At 46.3% G+C, this 27,471-nt stretch overlaps 1 protein-coding gene across 1 annotated transcript in view; it reads left to right on the plus strand.

Annotated features, from left to right (window-relative positions):
- The window catches only part of LOC147103434 (polycomb protein SCMH1-like), a 260,249-nt gene that overhangs the window by 83,559 nt on the left and 149,219 nt on the right, over positions 1 to 27,471 (plus strand). Inside the window, exon 6 of the mRNA XM_085963022.1 lies at positions 11,544 to 11,778. Within this exon, the coding sequence (XP_085819148.1) occupies positions 11,544 to 11,778 (235 nt within the window). The remainder of the gene's footprint in view (positions 1 to 11,543; positions 11,779 to 27,471) is intronic.

Below are 27,471 nucleotides of genomic sequence, written 5' to 3' on the forward strand. Positions count from 1 at the left end.
TTACTATGGCTGTGGCTCAGGGGGCAGCACCTTCGCCTCGGAGTCAAAAGGTTGTGGGTTCAAGTCCCACTCCAGGGACTGGAGCACATAATCCAGACTGACACTCCAGTGCGGTGCTGAGGGAGTGCTGCACTGTCGGAGGTGCCGTCTTTCAGATGAGACGTTAAACTGAGGCCCCGTCTGCTCTCAGGCGGACGTAAAAGATCCCACGGCCACTATTTTGAAGAAGAGCAGGGGAGTTATCCCTGGTGTCCTGGCCAATATTTATCCCTCAATCAACATCATTAAAACAGATTATCTGGTCATTATCACATTGCTGTTTGTGGGAGCTTGCTGTGTGCAAATTGGCTGCCGCGTTTCCCACATTACAACAGTGACTACACTTCAAAAAGCGCTTTGGGATGTCTGGTTGTCGTAAACGGCGCTATATAAATGCAAGTCTTTTTCTGTACATAAGTTGCCCCAACCTCCTCTTTAGTTTAGTTTCCAGTGTTTTGGCAGCATTGGCCTGTAGTTAACTGGTCAGATTTATCCTTTCTTTAAATATAGATACTATTTTTGCTAGCTTGGACACCTGTAGAATCTCTCCAGTGATTCTTTCGTTACTGCGGTTAATGCTCTGCAAATTTCCTGCCGAGTCTCCTTCAGCGACTTGGCTTATATTCCCAGAGGATTTATTGGTCCTGTTCCTCACTGACCTCAAAATATTTGATGAAATTTGGATTGCAAACCTAGTTTTTTTTTCTCCCTGGTGAGTACCGTTGGGAAAGTAACAGTTCCGTAATTCAACTATTTTCTCCAAATATTCATCAGTTATTCTATTACACTTTAACTTTAAAAAATCCAATTCAGAAGAAACTTCTTTACCCAGAGAGTGGTGAGAATGTGGAACTCGCTACCACAGGGAGTGGTTGAAGCGAATAGTATCGATGCATTTAAGGGGAGGCTGGACAAGCCCATGAGGGAGAAAGGAATAGAGGGTTATGCTGATAGAGTTAGATGAGGAAAGACGGGAGGAGGCTCGAGTGGAACATAAACACCGGCATGGACTGGTTGGGCTGAATGGCCTGTTTCTGTGCAGTAAATTCGATGTAATAACAAAGACCGCCAACTTCCACCTCTGTAACCTCGCCCGTCTCCGCCCTTGCCTCAGCTCATCCGCTGCTGAAACCCTCATCCATGCCTTTGTTACCTCTAGACTTGATTATTCCAACACACTCCTGGCCGGCCTCCCACATTCCACCCTACGTAAACTTGAGGTCAACTCGGCTGCCCGTGTCCTAACTTGCACCAAGCCCTGTTCGCCCATCACCCCTGTGCTTGCTGACCTACATTGGCTCCTGGTTAAGCAATGCCTCAATTTCAAAATTATCATCCTTGCTTTCAAATCCCTCCATGGCCTCGTCCCCTCCCTATCTCTGTAATCTCCTTCAGCCCCACACCACCCCCGAGTTATCTGCGCTCCTCTAATTCTGCCCTCTTGAGGACCCCTGATTATAATCGCTCAACTATTGGTGGCCGTGCCTTCAGCTGCCTGGGCCCTAAGCTCTGGAATTCCCTCCCTAAACCTCTCCGCCTCTCTACCTCTCTCTCCTCCTTTAAGACGCTCCTTAAAACCTCCCTCTTTGACCAAGCTTTTGGTCACCTGCCCTAATCTCCTTGTGTGGATCGGTGTCACATTTTTTGTCTTAAAATACTCCTGTGCCGCGCCTTGGGATGTTTTACTACGTTAAAGGCGCTATATAAATACAAGTTGTTATTGTTTTTGTTGTAATCCTCTAACTTTTAAAGATCTAACTTCCTCCCTAATCACTTTTTTAAACCATTTCTGATGGTGAAATCGAGTTTTATTTTCGTGTCATTTTATTATGTGCCTCCCTAATGCCTTTTTGTTCGCACCCTAATCCTGTCTTTTTTTCTTTAAAAACGAGTTCAAACATTTTCTTCTTTCCAAAGTTGTTGTTCTCTTCACTGCAGGCTTTATCTGGAATGTTGTTCTTCCTTCCCTCCAATTTAACTTCTCTGTTCTTGCATTTTGGAGGCAGCTTGTTTAACTTGTACATATTTCTCTTTGGCATACAGCTGCTGTGCACATTTCTTGAAGGGAATTTACTCTACACTTTTGAAACTGACCCTAAAAGTAAATCCTGAAAGGACTAGAACAGGAAAATGAAAATTTTAATTAATTTTTCCAATATTGAAATATGACAATCTGGAAGCAAAATATGAATAAAAAGACATAAGATTCAGAATAGAGCTTGTTTCCCCCCTGGCTGGAGAGTCTAGAACTAGGGGTCACAGTCTCAGGATAAGGGGTCGGCCATTTAGGACTGAGATGAGGAGGAATTTCTTCACTCAGAGGGTTGTGAATCTTTGGAATTCTCTACCCCAGAGGGCTGTGGATGCTGAGTCGTTGAGTATATTCAAGGCGGAGATCGATTGATTTTTGGGCTCTAGGGGAATCAAGGGATATAGAGATTAGGTGGGAAAGTGGAGTTGAGGTCGAAGATCAGCCATGATCTTATTGAATGGTGGAGCAGGCTCGAGGGGCCGTATGGCCGACTCCTGCTCCTAATTCTTATTTTCTTGTGTGATAAGTTGGCAGTGGGTCGTCATATTTCATTAGCAGCTTCCTGTGTCAGTAGGGAGCAAGTTGAGTGTGCAGATTGCATTTAAAATTTTTTTTTTTTTTCTCCTTTCTTCCCCTCCCCCAACACAAACACGCGCGCGCACTTGAAGCAAACCTTTATAATCATTGGAATTTGGGTTTGAATTGTCTACATTTCACCAACCTATTCCACAGTAATTCTGAAAGGTCATCAGTTTGCAATCCTACATTACAATGTTCATTTTATTACTTCTATAGCTTTTAGAAAACGATTTCTCCCTCACCACCGAAGTGTGATGGTTGCCTTGTTAAAACATCAAAAAATCAGTAATCTCAATAATGAATCTCTTACATCATTGACCATTAACAAATACCTCTACATCATGAAATACAGAATTAGGTAGAAGAAAATTGACTTAAAGCGTCAGACTTTGTGTCCAGTTGATAGTGTAGCAGTTCCTGGACAGCACTCTCTCTAAAGCCAGTCTGTTCAAAACTCACTAGATGTCGACTGCCAGCAATTAAAAGATGTTCTTGGAGCATTCATTTTTTTTTTAGCACAAATAATTTGCTGGAATCAATGAAAATAATGCAGCAGAGTGAGAACGTGGTGCTTTTAAATAAAAAAAGAAGCGATCAAAATCCTTGAACTAAGAGGGATAGACTGTAGCTGGACGATCCATTCTGACTGAGGGAACTGGATAATGTGCGGCCTTTAAAAATTCTACAATGGTGGACAAAGATGGTTTGTTTTTTTGTTTTCCCCCAACTACTCGCCTGGATGAGTGCAGCTCCAACAACACTCAAGAAGCTCGACACCATCCAGGACAAAGCAGCCCGCTTGATCGGCCCCCCATCCATCACCTTAAACATTCACTCCCTCCACCACCGGTGTACCGTGGCTGCAGTGTGTACCATCTACAAGATGCACTGCAGCAACTCGCCAAGGCTTCTTCAGCAGCACCTCCCAAACACGCGACCTCTTCCACCTAGAAGGACAAGGGCAGCAGGCGCATGGGAACACCACCACCTCCAAGTCACAGACCATCCTGACTTACAAGTATATCGGCCATTCCTTCATCGCCGCTGGGTCAAAATCCTGGAACTCCCTCCCTAACAGCACTGTGGGAGCACCTTCACCACACGGACTGCAGCGGTTCAAGAAGGCGGCTCACCACCACCTTCTCGAGGGCAATTAGGGATGATCAATAAATGCCCGCCTTGCCAGCGACGCCCACATCCCAGGAACGAATATTAAAAATTAAGGGGAGCCTCAGGTGACGGTGTCCTCGGAGGGTTGCAGTTGTGCGAGGGTTTGCCAGACTGTTACCTGTAACCCTTCTAATTGCCGAGCCTCGCAATTACTTCTCAAAAAATCGCTGTTTCTGCACAACCGCCCACCCCGCCCCCCCAAAAAAACCCTCTTCCATGAGTTGCAAATCTTCAGCGCAACATAGGGGGGCTTTCAGATTCATGAGAAACATTTATTATTTTGCTTATTTCCAGCGCTGACGGGTGGGAATTTTTGCTAACTCTAAATTTGAAGACGTGGGCAGCAGGTCGTGTCCCAGCAACCTCTTTGATCTTATTCAGCTGTCAAGTTTCGGACAAATTCGACCTCTTCCCTCCCTGAGCGAGTTGAGCATTGAACAGAAACGCCGTCTTTTTTGTTTTCCCGCTGACTACCTGTTTTCCCCCCACCCCGAGCAAAAACAAATGTGCAGAACGTTGGCCGAGCGCCAGTCCATCGTAAGATGAGCTGGAATCCTGTGGGCACAACTCGAGCATGATCACGCCTGGCCCCGTCTAGAAGAGGCAAGGCCCGGCTGTTGAAGGTTCGACGAACTCTCACTCCTTGAGGTTTGGCAATGGCCCCAAAAAGAAAACATGCATGCCTTTTTTTTTCCTTAAACGCAATTGCAAAATAATTGTTCGGCTGAAATCGTTTTCGGCAGAAGGTTCCATTTCTTGACTGGTGTTATGGCAACTGGTCGAGGCTTCTTGTGTGATTGTGTCTTGGAACCCAGCAACCAAGAAGAAAATGAATAGAACATGGGTTAAATTAAGAAATTGTAGATTGATGAAAATCTTGCATAAAGATAAGGCCTTTGGCAGAATTCCAAGGTGTGGTTGGTAATTTTAAATGAGCGCACATAGAATTACATAGAATCCGCAGCACAGAAACAGGCCATTTGGGCCAACTGGTCTGTGCCGGTGCTCATACTCCACACGAGCCCTTTCCCACTCTAATTATTTCTTCACATCCGGCTCCAACCCTCTATTCCCTTATCCCTCATGTATACGCCAAGCATCCCCTTAAATGCATTGACTCTGTCTCCTTCAGTTCCACATTCTTGCCACTCTCTCTGTGTAAAGAAATTCCGACTGATTCCTTTGTGGTCCTTTAATAGCTATCTTCTATTTATGCCCCATTGTTCTGGACTCGCTCACCAGTGGCAACAGTTTCTCCACAAAGAAAGACTTGCATTTATGTAGCGCCTTTCATGACCACCGGACGTCTCCAAGTGCTTTACAGTTGATTAAGTACTTTTTGAAGTGTAGTCACTTGTAATGTGGGAAACACAGCAGCCAGTTTGCGCACGGCAAGCTCCCACAAACAGCAATGTGACAATGACCAGATAATCTGTTTTGTTACGTTGATTGAGGGATAAATATTGTCCCAGGACACCGGGGATAACTCCCCTGCTCTTCTTCGAAATAGTGCCATGGGATCTTTTACGTCCACCCGAGAGAGCAGACGGGGCCTCGGTTTAACGTCTCATCCGAAAGACGGCACCTCCGACAGTGCCGCACTCCCTCAGCACTGCACTGGAGTGACAGCCTAGATTTTTGTGCTCAAGGGTCTGGAGGGGGACTTGAACCCACAACCTCTGACTCAGGCGAGTGTGCCACCCACTGAGCCATATCCACCCTATCGGACCCCTTGATCACTTTAAAGACCTCCTTGATCATTTTAAAGATCGCGATCCGGTCCAATATTCCCTGTAAAAATTTTTGGGGGGGCTGCGCGGCCCAGTCAATTTTTCACGCATACACGGTTGTTTCAATTGTAAAGCCGGTGAGAGGCCTGCGCGGGACCTCGACCGCGGCGCAGCTTAGCGGGAATGTTGATCAGGTCTCCACTTAGTTGTCTTTTTTAGGGGAAAGAGCCCCAGCGAGATTTGGATTTTGATCGAACGTACTTTTTGTAATAATAGCAGGGTGGGGTATTGGTCTCAAATTTAAAACTTAATTCGTAGACCGCGTCTCGGCTTCACCAGTGCTCGTGCTCCAGTTCCGGGGCCGTGCCCAGGCGCGGTGAGGAAGCTGCCCCCAAGCTCGCTGACCAAGTGGCCACTTCACGTGGGCCAGAGTGTGCAAGTGCCCCTCCCTCACATGGTTCATCTTGAAAATGGCAGTGGGGTAAGAAACACTCCTTTCACTCGTTCATTTATTTTCCAATAGTCAGGAAATGTATTTAGAGTTTTAATTCTATTACTACTAAGATTTTGCACAATACAGCCCCTTTAAAATCCCATTGCTCCTTGGGCTCTCTGCTCCACCCACAATGTTGTAAACTATATCGGGCCTCTCGGTATTTTATTTTTGACCTTTTTTAAGATGGCGTTCAGATTTAATTCCTGTATATTCCCCCCCGCCCCCACACAATGGTCCACTGCTTAGCCAGGTTTCCTTTTTATAAGATGTTGTTTTGGGATTCTAGAATCGGAATTTAAATGATTTATTTTTAAGATGTGAAAGAATTTAAGATGCCACTACAAAAGCTAACCTCTGCGTCACCCAAATTCAGGAGGATCTAAAATGGGAGAACGCGGAACTGTCCCTGCTCTGGTAGTTCAGATAGACAAACCGTTTGGAACAGCCTCTGTCTGTCTGGTGGTTCAGACATTCCAGTGACCTTCAGTTGTCCATCGCCACGAGGAAACACGTAGCCAGACGGATGGGCGGGCTCTGCGTTTGAGTCGCACTGTGATTTAAGGTTCTTGAAACCGGTTTCCAGTGTAGTGAGACTCGCGTCCTGTTCAAATTGAGCAATTGGACAGTGCCTTGCATTTATATAGCGCCGTACACTCTGATTTCCATGCAATGTTTTCCTTATTTTGTACCCACAGTCTCGACTAAATCACTGGAAATATTTTACTAAAAAAAAAACCTTGACGGTATAAACTTTCAAAATCCACATCATGTGACAGTCTTCTAATTAAAACTCACCGCCCCGGCTTCACTGCAACCGAGTCACTGAGGGCTATACTGCTGCATTAAGCCAGGCTTTGTACCTCTGACTAATTAACTTTACCTAATTAATTTTTAACCTGCAGCATAAACAAAATGTATTGCTAAGACCTGTGGGAGGTGACTTGCATCCTAAGGGTCTTCCTAATGTATCCCACAGATCGAGTGATGGAGCATTAAGATGGGGCACGTCAAAGGTTCTGCAAATGATTTTGGAGCCTTTCACTATGTTTATTTATATGAAAGTGCCTCTGTCAATCTTGTGGCATTTGTAGTCTGTAGAAGTCTGAGGCACTGAAAGAAATTAGTATTAATAAAAAAAAAAAAAATAGTACTGCAGAAATTAATGGGACTGAAAGCCGATTAAATCCCCTGGACCTGATGGCCTACATCCTAGGGTTTTGAAAGAGGTGGCTATAGAGATAGTGGATGCATTGGTTGTCATTTTCCAAAATTCCATTGATTGTAGAACGTTTCCTGCGGATTGGAAGGTAGGAAGGTAGGAGGCTGAGGCCAAGGTCAGATCAGCCATGATCTTATTGAATGGCGGAGCAGGCTCGAGGGGCCAAATGACCGACCGACCTGCTCCTACGCCTTATGTTCTTATGAAATGTAACCCCACTATTTTTAAGGAGGGAGGGAGAGAGAAAATGGGGAAAAGAGAAAATGGGGAACTACAGACCAGTTGGCCTGACATCAGTAGTAGGAAAAATGCTATAATCTATTATTAAGGATGTGGTAACAGGGCACTTAGATATAATAATAATAGGATTGGGCAGAGTCAACACGGATTTATGAAAGAGAAATCATGTTTGATGAATCTGTTAGTTTTTTAAGGTTGTAACTAGCAGAATAGATGAGGGGGAACCAGTGGATGTGGTGTATTTGGATTTTCAGAAGGCTTTCGATAAGGTGCCACACAAGAGGTTATTAAACAAAATGAGGGCTCATGGGATTGGGGGTAATATACTAACATAGATTGACGATTGGTTAACGGACAGAAAACAGCGAGTCGGAATAAACGGGTCATTTTCGGGTTGTCCGGCTGTAACTAGTGGGGCACCACAAGGATCAGTGCTTGGGCCTCAGCTGTACACAATCTATATCAATGATTTGGATGAGGGGACCAAATGTAATGTATCCAAGTTTGCTGATGATACAAAGCTGGGTGGGAATGTAAGTTGTGAGGAGGATGCAAAGAGGTTTCAAGGGGATATAGACAGGCTAAGTGAGTGGGCAAGAACATGGCAAATGGAATATAATGTGGAGAAATATGAAGTTATCCACTTTGGTGGGAAAAATAGAAAAGCAGAGTATTTTTAAATGGTGAGAGATTGGGAAATGTTGGTGTTCACAGAGACCTGGGTGTCCTTGTACACGAATCACTGAAAGTTAACATGCAGGTACAGCAAGTAATTAGGAAAGCAAATTGTATGTTGGCCTTTATTACAAGAGGATTTGAGTAAAAGAGTAAACATGTCTTACTGCAATTATATAGCGCCCTGGTGAGACCACACCTGGAGTATTGTGTACAGTTTTGGTCTCCTTACCTAAGGAAGGATATACTTGCCATAGAGGGAGTGCAACAAAGGTTCACCAGACTGGTTCCTGGGATGGGGGGATTGTCCTATGAGGAGAGGTTGAGTAGACTGGGCCTATATTCTCTAGAGTTTAGAAGAATGAGAGGTGATCTCATTGAAACATACAAAATTCTTACAGGGCTTGACAGGGTAGATGCAGGGAGGATGTTTCCCCTGGCTGGGGAGTCTAGAACCAGGGGTCAAAGTCTCAGAATAAGGGGTCGGCCATTTAGGACTGAGATGAGGAGAAATTTCTTCACTCGGAGGGTGATGAATCTTTGGAATTCTCTACCCTTGAGGACTCTGGAGGCTCAGTCGTTGAGTATATTCAAGACAGAGATCGATAGATTTTTGGATATTAAGGGAATCAAGGGATATGGGGATAGTGCAGGAAAGTGGAGATGAGGTAGAAGATCAGCCATGATCTTATTGAATGGCGGAGCAGGCTCGAGGGGCCGAATGGCCGACTCCTCCTATTTCTTATGTTCTGGTCTCCGTACTATTTTTTTTTAAAAAGGACATAGAAGCACCTGGAGAGAGTGCAAAAACGTTTTACAAGGATGGTTACTCAGAATGGTTAGAATGTGGAACTCGCTGCCACAGGAAGTGGTTGAGGAAAGTAGCTTAACTGCTTTCAACAGGAAACTAGACGAGTACAAGAGAGAAAAAGGGAATAGAAAGATATGAGGTAGATGGAATGGGAGGAGTCTTGTATGACCCAAAGAAAAATTAGCGGGGACGTTGGTGTGGAGTATAAACATCAGCACAGACTGGTTGGGCTGAATGACCTGTTTCGGTGTTGTACATTCTAAGTAAAGGTGTTTCCCTGTGGTTTTTTAATGGGATGAGCTTGGTGGGGAGTTTCCTGGACCAAGATCTCTGAAAGCTCCACCACAGCAACATTATGTTGGTTGTCATGGAAAAGATGTAGCGCAGCTGAGCCAGCGTCCGAGTAGCAAGTTGCCCGCATCGGAGGCCGTGATTCTACGACACTGGTACGCTCCCCATATTTGCCGGCATGGCAGATTTCCTTGTTGAAGGTGGACAGGGATGAAAGAGAACTTGAGCCAGACCCAGTGTCATCTTAGACTGTGGCTATACTGCACCGCCAGTGAGATGCAGATAGCGGCCGGGTCCATCTCTCTGTTGGCAAGACCCCCTGTTGTATTGTCTTGCTGTGAGCCACACTCTGTCCCCAGGAAAGAGCGCTGTGCACGGGCCGCGCTCCGCCCCCAGCCAGCAATGTTTCTAATACTTTGTAGTCCACACCGTGAGCAGGATTGTCCATGGGAACATTGGGAACAGGAGGAGGCCACTCAGCCCCTCGAGCCTGTTCTGCCATTCAGTTGGATCATGGCTGATGTGCACCTCAACTCCATTTACCCGCCTTTGCTCCATATCCCTTAAAACCTGTTGCTCAAAGTCGTCAACTCCAGTTGTCCCAGCATCCACAGCCTGTTTCGGGGGGGGGGGGGAAGAGAATTCCAGATTTCAAGACCGGTAGATAAGGCAGTTACGAAGGCATACGGGATAATTACCTTTATTAGCCGAGGCATAGAATACAAGAGCAGGGAGGTTCTGCTCGAACTGCATAAAACACTTAGTTAGGCCACAGCTAGAGTACTGCGTACAGTTCTGGTCACCACATTACAGGAAAGGTGTAATTGCACTAGAGAGGGTGCAGAGGAGATTTGCCAAGATGTTGCCAGGACTGGAGAAGTTTAACTGAGGTAAGATTGAATCGGCTGGGGTTGTTTTCTTTGGAGCAGAAGAGGTTGAGGGGAGATTTAATTGAGGTGTATAACATTGTGAGGGGCCTAGATAGAGTGGATAGGAAGGACCTATTTCCCTTAGCAGAGAGGTCAATAACCAGGGGGCAGAGATTTAAAGAAATTGGTAGAAGGATTAGAGGGGAGTTGAGGAGAACTTTTTTCACCCAGAGGGTGGTGGGAGTCTGGAACTCACTGCCTGAAAGGGTGGTAGAGGCAGAAACCCTCATCACATTTAAAAAGTACTTGGATATGCACTTGAAGTGCCGTAACCTACAGGGCTACGGACCAAGAGCTGGAAAGTGGGATTAGGCCTCCTTCTGTGTCGTAAATTTCTCTGATTCTATGAATGTACAACATGGAACAAGAAAAGATATTTTGAACCATTCAGTCTGTTCCTGTCTTAAATTAGGTTACATTTATTTAATCATGGACTCCAGCCCACCCATGTACTCTCCTGAAGAAAAATTCTGCAGAAATATTTCCTATTAACCAAAGTTATTGAGCACAACTCCCAAAATGCTCATCCATCTCCACATCTCCAGTATTTGCTTCTTCACCCAACCCCCACCCCCCCCCCGCCCTTGGGCTGCACGAGAAGGTCTGTGTCCCACAGAGTGATCATTGCAACAAGATACAGGGACACAAGTTGTGAAGAGCAAGTTTAGGGCAAGTCGTGAGGAAGAATTTCTTTATACACACACACACACACACACACACACACACACACAGGGTAATCTGCAGCCGGAATGGGTTACTGGGCAGGTGGGTTGAGGCCGGGACATTGGATCCATTTATACAGCAAGTTGATACCGTAATAGGTAGACAGCAGGACTGCTGTTCTAGAAGAATGAGATCAAGTAGGCCGAAGGGCCACCTGCAAGTGAACCTTTCCTAGACTGTTTGTATCCTCCTGTTTCCGTCCAGATATTATTCAACTCCTTTTGGACCGAGTTAATCGATTTTGCGCTGGGCATAACTTGCGCTTGAAACTCCTCGATCTTGTGCACGGGTTCGGTCGATTTTGGGTGTGGCGGAAACTCTGCCCCGTGTTCCTTAGCCCTGTGCCCATCATCTACAGCAAGTAGAAGACGTCTACTTTTTCCCCCTCAAAAGAACGAATGTAACTGGGAAGGAAAAATAAATACAGGTCACCCAGTCGGGGGTCTGACCTTACCGATTCTCATCATGACGCACAGTTCCTCTAATACTTTATTCTTTAACTCAGTGATTCTTTCTAAAGTGGCAAGCTATTCTGGGATGGCAGAGAATGATCAGAGGTTGCTTTCAATATTTACATAAAACCCTTTTTGATTCTCTCTTCCCCCCCAGTCATATACGCCACCTGTAAATGAGTTCAAGATCGGGATGAAGCTGGAAGCTCAGGACCCCCGGAACGTCACCTCCACGTGCATCGCCACAGTTGTCGGGATAACCGGTGCCCGGCTGCGATTGCGCCTCGACGGCAGCGACAACAAGAACGACTTCTGGCGGCTGGTGGACTCGTCTGAGATTCAGCCAATTGGAAACTGCGAGAAGAATGCGGGGATGCTGCAGCCACCTCTCGGTAAGGAGCGGAAGGTTCCGGTAAATGGCCACTTTGGTGAGACCGCACCTGGGGCCACTGGGCACAGTTTTGGTCTCCTCATCTGAGGAAGGATAAGCTCGCCTTGGAGGGGGTGCAACCAGGGTTCACCAGACTGATCCCTGGGATGAGAGGGTTGTCCTATGAGGAGAGATTGTGCAGAATGGGCCGATACTCTCTGGAGTTTAGAAAAATGAGAGGTGATCTGATTGAAACATATAAGATTCTGAGGGGGATTTACAGGGTAGATGCCGAGAGGTTGTTTCCCCTGGCTGGAGTGTCTAGAACTAGGGGGCATAGTCTCAGGATAAGGGGTCGGCCATTTAAGATCGAGATGAGGAGGAATTTCTTCACTCAGAGGGTTGTGAATCTTTGGAATTCTCTACCCCAGAGGGCTGTGGATGCTCAGTCGTTGAGTATATTCAAGGCTGAGATGGATAGAATTTTTGGACCCTAGGGTAATTAAGGGATATGGGGATTGGGCAGGAAAGTGGAGTTGAGGTCGAAGATCAGCCATGATCTTATTGAATGGCGGAGCAGGCTCGAGGGGCCGAATGGCCGACTCCTGCACCTAATTCTTGCGTTCTTATGTGCCCTATTGCCCGTCCTCCTGTATTTCTCTCCTGTTGCTGAATAAATAAATTAAGGGTAACATGGGCAATGTCTTGCTTCCTTGTTGGCCCCCAGTACTAGTCATTCTGGATCCCAGGGCTACGTTCTTAAGACATCTCTACCTGTTTCTTGCCACCACCTCTAAACTGTTCTTTTGCTGCCCAATACGTTAGGGGGGAGAAAAGGTGTTGGCCTTGAACATCCACAAGGTTTGTGGAGTCGGGCGTTGTCCTACAATTTAAAATGTCATTGGCAGGGTAGGGGGCGCACCTGATGCCGGGTCCATCTCCCCTCGGAGGGGAACTGCAGGTGCCCCAAAGCGGGGCTGCTTCAAAACTTTATACAAGAAAACTTTTTATGGCCAGATCTTTGGCTCTTTTTGTAAGGCGGCTGTTTGGGGGAAAAAATAAATTGGCCTCCCAAATCTTTTGGTTGGTGGAAGGAGGGGCGGCGGGGGGGCGTGCAGGTGAGAAGATCTCGGCCATGTTCCTGGCTCAGACTCCAGGTGGGCCGCATAATAGTCACCAGTCGGTCGGCCAGTATGGCGACTCACCAGTTCCCAAAAATGACTTGGGATATGGGAATTCTGACCTTAGGAGTACCAACTGTGACCAATGTTCTGGGGTTTTTTTTGGTGGTGCGGCCCTTTTTAAAATACCGCGCGTGCACGGTTTTTCCCCGTTGAAGAGCCGGCTGCGTGGGGGGTCCAGAGAGTTGTGCAGCCTAAAGGGAACATTGGCTATTGCTCCTCCCCCTCGCGCTTCTACCATAATTGCGGCCCGTGGACCTTTGGGGCCATTGAGGCCACAAGTGGCTCTTGCTGGCTGACCACATTCAGGAACCACACGGCAAGCTGATTCATGACTTGACTTGAAGTTGGATGTATATCGCCAGGATACTTTTTGATTTTCATAACGTTTGTCGGTGTCTCCCTTCCCCCAATGCCCAAAATTCACAAAGCGATAAATTTAAACCAATCCCATTAGGAAGTAATGATTTTAAGGGGAGAGTCCAGTAGTTGCAGAGACTCAATGAAATGTGGAAATAAGGGAAAAGTTAAATTTATTCCACCACTACAGGTAGTCACCGTGCTACAACTAAATTATAACCTTGTTTCTCAGACCGTTCAGGCTGTGTGATCTGCTCAGGAGACGTGTGGCCAATAATATTTGTCTCTGGGTAATGGAATATTCACTCTCAATGGTTGAAGGAATTAAAGATGCTGTGGCATTACATTACATAGAATTACACCGTACCGAAACAAGCCATTCGGCCCAACAGGTGATTACGCTCTACACGAGGTTCTTCCCACCTTACTTCATCTAACTCCATCAACATATCCTTCTATTCCTTTCTCCCTTGCATACATATCTAGCTTCCCCTTAAATGCACTGGGTTAGGAGTTCCAGTTAGAATAGAATGAATCATAGAATGGTTACAGCATGGAAGAAGGCCATTCGGCCCATCGAGCCCACACCAACTCTCGGCTAGTCCCACTCCCCACATCCCTGCAATTTTTTTCTTTCCTTCAGATACTTATCCAACTCCCCCTCTGAAGGATAAGATTGAGTCTGCCTCCACCACCCTTGCAGGCAGTGCATTCCAGATCCTAACCACTCGCTGCGTAAAAAAGCTTTTTCTTACGTCGCCTTTGGTTCTTCTGCCAATCACCTTAAATCTGTGTCCTCTGGTTCTCGACCCTTCTGCCAATGGGAACGGTTTCTCTCTCTCTACTCTGTCCAGACCCCTCATGATTTTGAACACCTCGATCAAATCGCCCCTCAATCTTCTCTGCTCCAAGGAGAACAACCCCAGCTTCTCCAGTCTATGCACGTAACTGAAGTCGCTCATTCCTGTAACCATTCTTGTAAATCCTTCCTGCACCCTCTCTAAGGCCTTCACATCCTTCCTAGAGTACGGTGGATAGAGTATCCAGTTAAAGTAAAGTGAGTTGTGTGTGTGACATTCTGTGTCAGAGGCTAGTCTCTTGACCGTGCATGAGGCTCCACTTTATAACCTGGAGACCCAAGGAGCAAACGTACAAATCAATGACATGTACTTAGAAAGAAAGACTTGCATCTATACAGCACCTTTCACAACCTCCGGACGCCCCAAAGCGCTTTACAGACAATTTTGAAGTGTAGTCCTTGTTGTGATGTAGGAAAATTTACTTCAGTGAAACCTCGGTCATGCCCCAATCGTGCATTTCATTTGTCTACAATGCTGTCAGCTCTCTGAATAGCGGATCATTTACACTGTTGGCATGCAGCTGATGGAGAGGGGGAACGGCACACCGTGTCCTCCGGCACCTTGAGTATCAGCAAAGATGAGCAGAGAAGGCTAAGAGGAGATTTGGTCGAGGTGTTTAAAAATCATTGAAGGATTTAGACAGAGAGTAAATAAAGAGAGACTGTTTCCAGTGGCTGAAAGGTCGATAACCAGAGGGCACAGATTGAAGGGGATTGGCAAACGAACCAGAGGCGACAGGAGGAAAAACTCTTTTACGCAGCGAGTGGTTAGGATTTGGAATGCGCTGCCTGATAGGGCGGTGGATACAGATTCAACAGTAGCCTTCAAAAGGGAATTGGATAAATACTTGAAGGAGAAAAAATTGCAGGGATCTGGGGAAAGAGCGGGGGAGTGGGACTGACTGGATTGTTCTTCGAAAGAGCCGGCGCAGACTCGATGGGCCGAGTGGCCTCCTTCTGTGCTGCACTATTCTGTGATGAGCAGGTTGCCAACCTGAGGAACAAGTCTGTAACAGTTCATTCTACTTGGCTCATTGATTTTAATAACTAGCCATTCTTTGCAAGTCGAGCTTTATTATTGCATACAGGAGACGGTCAGGATTTTGTGGGGGGCAGATGGCGTTTGCAGCCTGGGACACAGAGGAACCCTGTAACAGGAAAATGTGATAAATAAAACGGGCAAAGCCTGGTCATGGTGGCCACCGAGACGGATGGGATTTCTAGCTTGGAGAAAAATTTCAGCAAATAGTAACGAGCTGAAAGGTGGCCATGTTATAAAGAGCGGAGAAAAGGAACTCCAGAGGAGAGTCAAGTCACCTTTTGAATTTTACGCTGGAGTTTCAAGTTGGGAACAGTTTGCTCCTTTTCAAATCGAAAAAACAAACTACTGCAAGTTGTGACGGGGCTAGCTCCGCTCTTATAATCCCCAGACCCCTTTCAAATTGAAATGAGGTTGAAAGGCTCTGGACAATGAGCTTGTAGCCGTGCATTATTGAAAAGGTTTGGCACTTTTTGCTTTTGGCGTTTATTTTAATGTTTAAATGCCTATTGGTATTTCTGCACAATTTAAAAGGGGATGGTAGCATAGTGGTAACATGAGGGCTGGACTAATGATCACGAGACATGAGTTCAAATCCCACCACGGCAGCTGGGGAATTTAAATTCACTTAATAAATAAATCTGGAATAAAAAGCTAGTTTCAGTAATGGTGACCATGAAACTACCAGATTGTCGTAAAAACCCATCTGGTTCACTAATGTCCTTTTTTAGGGAAGGAAATCTGCCGTCCTTGCCCGGTCTGGCCTATGTGACTCCAGACCCACAGCAATGTGGTTGACTCTTAACTGCCCTCTGAAATGGTCTAGTGAGTCTCCGTTGTATTCAAGAAGGCGGCTCACCACCACCTTCTCGAGGGCAATTAGGAATGGGCAATAAATGCTGGCCTTCCCGGCGGCCCCCACATCCCGTGAATGAATATATAAAAAAAAAGTGGCTTAATGCTCCCAAAACATGTTGCTAAGTGCATGTAACCTTACTGCCCTGCAGTTAATGAGTACTTTGAGCGAGTGCATTTGCTCGGGCAACGATTAATTTGCTCCGTTTATCAGTGCTTGCTTGGTAAAACAAACGTTCTGCTTGCCATTGGGAGCTCTGTTAAGAGACTCGTGCTGTGTTAACCTTGTGGCTTTTGGAGCTCAGCATTTTAAGCTGCTGCTTTCCTACAATTTTCCTTTTTTATCCATTCTCGGGATATGAGCGTCACCGGCAAGGTTGGCATTTATTGCCCATCCCTATTTGCCCTGATCGGGCGGGTGGCTCACTCAGCCACTTCCAAGGGCAGTTAAGAGTCAACCACGTTGGGTGTGGGACTGGAGTCACATGGAGGCTCAGGCCGGGTAAGGACGGCACGTTTCCCTCCCTACAGGACATTAGTGCACCTGTTGGGTTTTGTTTTTACAACAATCGGACAGCTTCATGGTCACTTTTACTGATCCTTGATGCCCTTGACTTCTTTGTGCTGGTATCTGAGTAGATTGTAACACAGCTTGTGTGGGCCAATATTAACTTCAAGGATGTGGTGCCTCATTTTTCACTTCACATTGTTTGGTTAAAAAAAACACTGATACAAAGCCTGACCTTTCTTTAATTTCTTAAATAAAAGCTCGAGCCCGCCATTCTACTTTTGTACCAATTGGAAAAGAGCTGACTTGAGAAGAGTTAACCAGACAATCGAAAAGCCCGAGGAGGCCAGGAAACAGCAGTCATAAGAACATAAGAAACCGGAGCAGGAGTCGGCCACACGGCCCCTCGAGCTTGCTCCGCCATTCAATAAGATCATGGCTGGTCTTCGACCTCAACGCCACCTTCCTGCCCGATCCCCATATTCCTCGATTCCCTTAATAGACCGAGTCATTAGTGCTTTTGGGTGTGGGCCTGTGTAGCAACACGATGGGATGCTGTTACCCTCGTTCCCCATTTGCAATGCTGGCTGCGCTTAACTAGCAAATGCTGTATGATGACCCCATCAACACACTGTGAATACCTGGCGCCGTTGCTGTCGCTGTTCTCGACGGACTTGTGTCTTTTGCCTCGGGCAGCATTTGCGTCAGAAACTGGATGCTTGAAAAGTAATTTTGGAGCGTGGAGAAGTGTGTGCCCCTCCTGCATTGCCATTTCAAAAGTCTTGGACTTAATGCAGATGTGTTTTCTCCTCCCCCCTCCACCCATCAATTCAGATCTGTTCAGACACATCTGGGGCACGTTAATGAAGGCTCCTGAGTTTCTCCACAAGCAGAGTCGACGTTTTTGTCAAGTTTTGGAGGCTGAAAGCTGGTTCATTGCCAACTTTGTCTTTTAATTACAGAAGTTAAAACAACTGCAGGACTTGTTTTCAGATCGGATCCTGCTGTGAATGCACTTTCTCCTGCTCCAACGGTGTTTTTATATATATTATTTTTTTTTAAACTTGAGTTTGGGACGGGCCCAGCCTGCCGTCTGCTTAGTGTTTGTAACCGAGCATCTATTGTTGGAATTCGTCCTCCACCCAATTGTTGGACTGAATTCATAGTCATACAGCACAGAGGGCGGCCATTCGGCCCATCGAGCCTGTAACATAGAAACATAGAAAAATAGGAGCAGGAGTCGGCCATTCGGCCCATCGAGCCTGCTCCGCCATTCAATATGATCATGGCTGATCCTCTATCTCAATACCATATTCCCGCGCTCTCTCTCCCCATACCCCTTGGTGCCTTTTGTGTCTAGAAATATATCTATCTCCTGCTTAAATATATTCAGTGACTTGGCCTCCACAGCCTTCTGTGGTAGAGAATTCCACAGGTTCACCACCCACTGAGTGAAGACATTTCTCCTCATCGCAGTCCTAAATGTCCTACCCCGTATCCTGAGACTGTGACCCCTCGTTCCAGCGCACTCTGGCTGGCCTCGCACGTTCTACCCTACGTAATCTTAAGGTCATCCAAAACTTGGCTGCCCGTGTCCTAACTCGCACCAAGTCTCGTTCACCCATCACCCCTGTGCTCGCTGGCCTACATTTGGCTCCCGGTTAAGCAACGCCTCAATTTCAAAATTCTCATCCTTGTTTTCAAATCCCTCCATGGCCTCGTCCCTCCCTATCTCTGTAATCTCCTCCAGCCCCACAACCCCCCAGAGATATCTGCGCTCCTCTAATTCTGCTCTCATGAGCGTCCCTGATTATAATCGCTCAACCATTGGTAACCGTGCCTTCAGCTGCTTAGGTCCTAAGCTCTGCAATTCCCTCCCTAAACCCCTCTACCTCTCTTTCCTCCTTTTAAGACGCTCCTTAAAACCGACCTCTTTGACCAAGCTTTTGGTCACCTGCCCTAATTTCTCCTTATGTGGCTCGGTGTCGAATTTTTTGTCTTCTAACACTCCTGTGAAGCGCCTTTGGATGTGTTGTTGTAGTGGTCCTTCCTTGCCCCCAGCCCCACTTTCCCTGCCAATTAAGAGCCTCTGTGTGGTGCTGAGGCTCAAGACCCTTGCCCCTGGATGGTGGTTGGCCAGAGTGAAGACTGGCTGGATTTCAAGCCGCCACTGGGACTTTTACCGAAATACAGTCGCAATCCACGGCACGGGGGGTTCACGCATTGTATCTGAACACTCCACGAGCTTCCGCCTTTTGATTCACGTTATCGGCTCCGATTTTCAGTTTATTTTCTTGCAGCTGTTCCGGCTTGCCACCAGGGGTCCTTTACAAACCATACTTTGTATCACAAACTGGGAGAACTCGTCCTGGTCGGAGCGCGGTGGAGAAATCCGGCAAAACCGATCTCCAGATCCCGTTATCTGACCAGGGCGAGTTCTCCAGCAGCGAAAACGTTTACACGCAGCACCACAAAAATATTTAGTCCCGTAGATTAGCTTCCGTCTGCTTGTTGTGCTCTGTTTTTTCTGTTTGGATTTTCTCCCTCCTCTCCGGGCTGGGGTCCAGTCCCGCGGGCAGCGTGCGCAGCTCAGCACCTCGCTCGAGTGGCCACTCGTCGTGTGTGAGCCTGGGCCGTGTGCGTCAGCAGGCTAATCTATCGTGAGGGGAATCACAGCGCTGTCTGATACGCCCCTGTGCATTTCGTTTTCGGCAAATGTCGCTGGAAAGTGAATAGGAACCCTGCTGGATTATTTTCTTTGAGCTCCTAAGCTGGTCTGCGTGGCTCCGCTCCTCACCGAACTTTGCCTTTTACTGTTTCTTCTTCCTCGTTCCGAAACCGTAGTTCCCTGCGATGAAGATTTGAAATTGGCCAGTGCCCCTGGTTCCTGTCCCAGTGTCAGTTTGCAGCAGGTCATTTTTCTTTTTATTCATTCACTGGATGTGGGCGTCGCTGGCAAGGCCGGCATTTTATTGCCCATCCCTAACTGCCCTCGAAGGTGGTGGTGAGCCGCCTTCTAGATAACTGAGTGGCTTTGCTAGGCCATTTCAGAGGGCAGTTAAGAGTCAACCACCATCGCTGTGGGTCTGGAGTCACATATAGGCCAGACCGGGTAAGGACGGCAGATTTCCTTCCCTGAAGGACACTAGTGAACCAGATGGGTTTATATGATGATCCGGTAGTTTCGTGATCACCATTACTGATGCTAGCTTTTTATTCCAGATTTTTATTTAATTAACTAAGTTTGAATTCTTCAGCTGCCAGTAAAGAAAGAAAAGAAAGACTTGCAGTTATATAGCGCCTTTCACGACCACCGGATGTCTCAAAGCGATTTACAGCCAATCAAGTACTTTTTGAAGTGTAGTCACTGTTGTAATGTAGGAAACGCAGCAGCCAATTTGCACACAGCAAGCTCCCACAAACAGCAATGTGATAATGACCAGATAATCTGTTTTAGTGATGTTGGTTGAGAGATAAATATTGGACACCGGGGAGAACTCCCCCGCTCTTCTGCAAAACAGTGCCATGGGATCTTTTACGTCCACCCGCCGGGGCGGACGATGCTATCATTTAGACGGCTAACAAGAAAGGTCTTTGCACAACAGCCCTCATTAACCCATGGTACGTTTCGGCAAGAGGATCCAGGAGGTTAAAATTGCTAATGCATTAACTTCCATCGACTAGTTTTCTTTATTTCACAGAGGCGACCTGATTAATGAGTTGGATTGGGGATGGGGGGTGGGGTGCAGACGTGCATGGTGAAAGAGACAGTTACAGGATGACCAGCCCAAGCCACTCGTCATAAACCCACACGGAAATCTAGTCCCCGTTCAATATTTGTACCTTTTTTATTATTTTCATTTTGTTCTACGAATGTGTGGTATAAACCGCATAAATGCTGTGGAGATGGGAGAGTGTGATTTGCACCCCACTCATGGTGTTGACTAAAACTCACTTGCAGCCCTCGTGTGATTTTTAAAACCTTATTCCAGGGATGCTGCAGTGGTGAACTTGGAAGTTTTCACTTGAGGTGTGAGCACTGAAGTCAATGAGATTTATTACTAAGATTCTGGGACATCTCCGCCCTCTTCAAATTTTGACAATGGTGCACTTCCCAATATTTTGGAGGTGACGTTTTATACACGTAAATATTCTACGCTGTTTCTAATGCTTCATATTGCTTGGGTCAGTGTTAAATTAGGAAAATATACCCTACAGGGAATGGCAGAAGACAATTAATTATGAATCGAGTAGGATGTGGTGATGTGTTATTGTAGCAAAATTGTGTACTTAAAAAATCTCAAGTGGTTTGGAGTCAACAGTTCTTGCCCAATGCCCTGGTTCTTTTGATTACCTCTCACTTGGGAACTTCAGTTCTCTGTTCCTGTAACATCTGTTTTTTATCCAAGTGTTATTTTTGTCTGTTAGTGCGGCAATCCTTGCCTGAGTTAGAAGAGCCCCGATTTTTAACGTGACCTCAATGCAACGTTAAATCGAGCGGGGTGTGACGCGGGTATCTGACCCGTTCCTTCTCGGTGGGTTAGGTTAAAATTGGGCGTTGAGCACCTAGTGTAGGCTCGCGCTCCTGTGTAGTCCTCGGGGAGTGTCGCATTATCAGATTAAATTTTAAACTGAACAATGAATGTTGAAAGATCCCGTAGCACTGTTCAAAAGAAGAGCAGGGACTCTGTGGATGAGGAGGAGTGGGTTTAATGGAGTGGGGTCAATGGACCAGCCTCTCTCTCCCCTTTTATTAATGTGTGTTCATAATATAGTTACATTATTCCCTCAGCCAGCAGACTGAGACTAACCGGAGAGGGTAGAGAGGAGATTTACGAGTGTGTTGCCAGGACTGGAGAATTTGAGCGATGAGGAAAGATTGGATAGGCTGGGGCTGTTTTCTTTGGAACAGAGGAGGCTGAGGGGAGATTTAATTAAGATGTATAAAATTATGAGGGGCCAAGATAGAGTGGATAGGAAGGACCTATTTCCCTCAGCAGAGAGGTCAATATCCAGGGGCAGAGATTTAAAGTAATTGGTCAGAGGATTAGAGGGGAGTTGAGGAGAATTTTTTTCACCCAGAGGATGGTGGGGGTCTGGAACTCACTGCCTGAAAGGGTGGTAGAGGCAGAAACTCTCATCGCATTTAAAAAGTACTTTGATGTGCACTTGAAGTGCTGTAACCTACAGGGCTACAGACCGAGAGCTGGAAAGTGGGATCAGGCTGGAGAGCTCTCTTTCGGCCGGCACGGAGACGATGGGCCGAATGGCCTCCTGTGCTGTAAATTTCTCTGATTCTACGATTCTAACCAGGCATTCACCTTATTGCTGTTTGTAGATACAAAATAGCTGCCATGTTTGTCCAAATAAGCCAGTACTTCCAAGTAATTAACTGTATATGTTGGAAGAATTGGATCAGGATTTTCCATTCATGCCCAAGCTATTAATGTACGATGCTATTTTAGCCTGGGCGTTGACTTACATAAATCCACTTACTTAAATAATAATGTAACTTTACTGATGATTATTCATTTCAGGCACAATTGCATCAGCCACAAGAGCAGAAAGAATAAACCCACCTTGTTTGTCTTTCAATAACCTAGACACAAACACACACTCAGTGGACAGCACTCTCGCCTCTGAGTCAGAAGGTTGTGGGTTCAAGTCCCACTCCAGAGATTTATGCGCAAAAATCTAGGCTGGCAGTGCTGAGGGAGTGCTGCACTGTCGGAGGTGCCGTCTTTCAGCTGAGGCATTAAACAGAGGCCCCGTCTGCGCGCTCAGGTGGGTGTAAAAGATCCCACGGCACTATTTCAAAGAAGAGCAGGGGAGTTATCCCCGGTGTCCTGGGGCCAATATTTATCCCTCAATCAACATCACAGGTTATCTGGTCATTATCACATTGCTGTTTGTGGGAGCTTGCTGTGCACAAATTAACTTCCGCGTTTCCTACATTACAACAGAGACTACACTTCAAAAAGTACTTCATTGGTTGTAAAGTGCTCTGAGATGTCCAGGGGCTGTGAAAGGTGCGATATAACTGCAAGTCTTTCTATTCAATACCATATCAAAGAAAATAAGTCCCTTTGTCCTTCATTGAGATCGATAGAGATGTCCTGGGAAAAACCTCAGCCATCATGTTCACTTTATCTACATTTGCAACGATGCAGTTTGAAATGATCAAGCCTCAGACCAGAGCTACTGCAACTCTCTGTTACAGGAAACTTTCGATTTACCGGCACCTAAATAACCGGAAATCTCGGTTAACCGGCAAAATTCAGGAGTAGGTTCAGGTAAGTTTTATTACTTGCCTTCCTCCATCTGTTGCTGTGCAAGGGTGTGGCTGCAGCTGTTGCTAAGTTACAGAGACGCTTGGAACTTGTGGCCATTGTTCTGAACCTGTTGATAAGCAACAGGGTTTGTTGCTTTATACGGAGCTCTCGGCTCTATCTTTTACTATAGCTTTCGGTTATCCGGAATTTTTGATGAACCGGCACCTCGTCGGTCCCGTCCGTGCCGGATTTTTAAAAAAATTCCTGTAATTTTTGATACAGTTGCACTATCATTGAATTAATCTGACCCTCCCATTCAACCTTCTCCTCCGTGAAGTTTTGAGAGGCTTTGGAGAGAAGTGCTGAGGTGATGTAATAAATGCAAGTTCTTCTCCTTCATTTCTCCTACCCGTTTCCCTAGCTTGCTATCTCCCTGATCAAAGCTGTTTTTCGTCAAGTTGCAGCACTGGTCTCCTCCCCAGAGAGGGTTAACAACTGTCAAAACGAACGGCCATTAGCGGGGTCGGTGGCCATGTACTCCTTTTTTGTTCCCTGGTGGACGCAGTAACTGAAAGGTGCTTCCTTAAGCCAGACTGTATCTTGCCCCTTGGCAAAAGGTGCAGCAACAGCTGCTTCCCCCTGACGACAGAGGCGAGCGTACGGCAGCCGTTCTCCCTCTCTGCACTTTTGAACTGTGCAGCAAGCTCTCTGAAGGTTTCCTGTGGCTGTTGCAGGGTTAAGCTTGTCCGCGTACCTATTTTTATCCGCACTGCACCACCCTGTGGCGTGTTGTGTCTGTTGAGAGGATGCTTGCTGACGGCTGGGAAGTTTTATATCTTTAAAAAAAAGTTTTAGAAAAGAAAAGTGAACTTCAGAAAAATTTACAATTAAAAGGAACTTGCATTTCTATAGCACCTTTCACGACATCATGACATCCCAAAGTGCTTTACAGCCAATGAAGTACTTTTTGAAGAGTAGTCACTGTTGTAATGTAGGAAACGCGGCAGCCAATTTGCGTACAGCAAGCTCCCACAAACAGCAATGCGATAATGACCAGATAATCTGTTTCAGTGATATTGAATGAGAGAGAAATATTGGCCCCAGGACACCAGGGATAACTCCCCCGCTCTTCCTCGAAATAGTGCCATGGGATCTTTGATGAGATAACAGAGAGGGTTTATGAGGGTAATGCAGTTGACGTGGTGTACATGGATTTCCAAAAGGTGTTTGACCAAGTGCCACATAATAGGCTTGCCAGCAAAGTTGAAGCCCATGGAATAAAAGGGACAGTGGCAGCATGGATACAGAATTGGCTAAGTGACAGGAAACAGAGAGTAGTGGTGAACAGTTTTTCAGACTGGAGGAAGGTACACAGTGGTGTTCCCCAGGGGTCGGTTCTAGGACCACTGCTTTTCTTGATGTATATCAATGACTTGGACGTGGGTGTACAGGGCACAATTTCAAAACTTGCAGATGGCACAAAACTTGAAGTATAGTGAACAGTGAGGAGGAGAGTGATAGACTTCAGGAAGGCTGGTGAAATGGGTGGACACGTGGCAGATTAAATTTAACACAGAAAAGTGTGAGGTGATGCATTTTGGTAGAAAGAATGAGGAGGGGACATATAAACAAAAGAGTACAATCCTGAATTGAGTGCATGATGCGCTATCAATTACTCATAAAAGACTGAGAGTTAGAAGAGTAACTAAAGGCTTTTATTAACAACAGAATGGAGGTCTGCCTCGAGTGGTCGACCGGTCCAGGATACCAAGGGCTGGGGAGCAGTCACCTTTATACTAGGACCTGTGGGAGGAGTCAGCCGAGGCATGTCCAGGCATGTACACAGTGGAATACAAACAGGAATACAAACAGTGGTTTACCACAGTGCACAAACAGAGAGACCTGGGGTATGTGTGCACAAATCATTGAAGGTGGCGGGGCAGGTTGAGAAATCAACTAAAAAAACTTACGGGCTCCTGGGCTTCATAAATAAGAGGTATAGAGTACAAAAGTGCGGACATTATGATGAACCTGTATAAAACACTGGTTCAGCCCCAACTGGAGTATTGTGTCCAATTCTGGGCACCACACTTTAGGAAGGATGTGAAGGCCTTCGAGAGGGTGCAGAAAATATTTACGAGAATGATTCCAGAAATGAGGGACTTCAGTTAAATTGATAGACTGGAGAAGCTGGGGTTGGTCTCCTTGGAGCAGAGAAGGTTAAGGGGAGATTTGATCGAGGTGTTCAAAATCATGAGAGGTCTAGACAGAGTAGATAGAGAGAAACTTCCCATTGGCGGAAGGGTCGAGAACCAGAGGACACAGATTTAAGGTGATTGGCAAAAGAACTGAAGGTGATGCAAGAAAATACTTTTTTACACCGCGAGTGGTTATGATCTGGAATGCGCTGCCTGAAAGGGTGGTGGAGGCAGACTCAATCGTGGCTTTCAAAAGGGAATTGGATAAGTATCTGAAGGAAAGAAATTTGCAGGGCTGTGGGTAAAAGGCGGGGGAGTGGGACTAGCTGAAGTGTTCTTGCAGAGAGCCGGCACGGGCTCAACGGGCCGAATGGCCGCCTTCCGTGCTGTAACCATTCTATGATTCCAGTGAGCCAGATCCGGTAGTTTCATGGTCAGCATTACTGATAATAGCTTTTTTTAATTCCAGATTTATTTAATTAACTGAATTAAAATTCCACAGCTGCCGTAGTGGGATTTAAACTCGCGTCTCTCAATCGTTGGCTTAGGCCTCTGGAGTACTCGTCCAGTAACATAACCATTGTGCTACTTCCCTTTAGCTGCCTGGTTTCCCGAGACCCGGGAAACTCAGCCGGCCAGGGTTAAACCTGGAAGACAGATAAAATCTGAGGCACGCAGCCCCATTATAACATTTAAATGCCCAGCCTGCCTCCTGCAAGTGGGTTGGTTAATGAACTCTTTTTAACAGCAGAAGACATCTGTCTACAATGATTTTAAAAATCCAATAGCCATTAACATTAAAAGTACCCTATAGCGAGAAGCCACATCGTAACGTGGCTGACCAACCTCTCATTGTCTAACGAGGCAGGTGGGAAGATTGCAGTGCAGCCAATGAGCTGTACAGATGAGGAAGCCTGATTAAGCTCATGCATCCGTAGAAACTCGTGGTCCACTCACTGCCTCTTGAATGACCCCGAGTTTATGCCGACACGACCTGACCCAGAAGGCTGTTCCAGATGTTAATCCATCCGTGTTAGAAGAAGCGTTTACAGACATCCTGATGGCTTGGTGGTGGGTACTGAACGTTAGCCAGCAGACTCGGGTAATTACAGTGTTGGAGCAGGTAACGCTTCTTGTCTTGCTCCGCACGATGACATGGCGAGGTGGAATTGAAATCCTTCCGATCAATTGAAATCGTTGCTCCTTGCCTTGTTAAATTGCTCTTCTCATTAAACAGATTATAAATTATTAAATGTGTAAATGCATTGAGAATTGAGAAGGTCCTTTTAGATATTCACAAATATGTGCATATATTTATTTTAAATAAAAATCTGCATTAAATTATTCATGAGTAAAATCAAATTAGTTTGCAGGTTTATGAATGGGACGAATAGATTAAGCAATTGGTTTCTGATTTACTGGGCACGTCTCCAAATTAACTAACTTGAATTATTTAACGGCGACACATCAAGCACTAATGGAGCCTTTTAGGCACTGGCAGCCTTTTCACAGGCTGTCTGTAGTGGAGCTCCAGCACGGAGGCACGCAAAGCACTGCATCCAAAAATTGAGATTTTTGCGGCCTGAGATTTGATGAGCGCGGGAGCTTGGGTCCTGCACTGTGTGCAGCTTTTGGCTGGATTTGAGACACTGGGCTGGATTTTCATTGAGGAGGCGGGTAGGAGGCAGGACTACAACTTTCGGGGTTGTAGTCCCGCCTCCATCGAGTTGTGGCCAACCCACACGATTTAGACTTGATTGACCTTGTTGAGCCTGCTCAGCAGGCCAATTAAGGGCCACCCGGCAACCGGTGACGTCACAGATTGACATTTCATCTGTCAAGAGCTTTTGACAAATGAAATATCAGCGTTTCACAGCTGTTTGAAGCTGTCAAACACTGACAATCTGTACTCCAAGTTAATTCCTTCCTCTCGGGATGATTTAGAGATCTCTCCAGAACAGAAAGCTGAATGCTGCAATTTTTGACAGATCGCGGCCATTCTGCTTTCTGTGCCGGTGAGATGAGGGACTCCCGAGACCTGAAGGAAGGAAGGAAGGCTGTAAAGGTAAGTAAAACTTCTTTAAACACTTTAAACACACCTATCTTTGCACTCATGCACCCATCACTCACATGAACACCGGACATCTCAAGCCCTCCAAGCCCCTCAGCCCGACGGCCCGCCTCGCTAACTTGGCGTGGTTTGGAGCTGTCGGGAATCCCACACTTCAAGAATGAAAATAGGGATTAGGCTAAAAACTGCCTGTTAACGACCTGTTAACAGGCAGTTAATTGGCTCTAATCCCTTTCCCACCTTGGGGAGGCGGGTCCCAGTGCGGGTCGGGTACCCGCCTCCTTTGAAGGCGGGATGGGTTCGTGCCCCCCGATTTCAAGATTTTAACCCCCACACGCCTCCATGGCTCAATGAAAATCTTGCCCACTGTGT

Source organism: Somniosus microcephalus, chromosome 20, assembly GCF_052327205.1.
Source record: "Somniosus microcephalus isolate GS21.2 chromosome 20, FLI_Smic_1.0, whole genome shotgun sequence".
Lineage (NCBI taxonomy): Eukaryota > Metazoa > Chordata > Chondrichthyes > Squaliformes > Somniosidae > Somniosus > Somniosus microcephalus.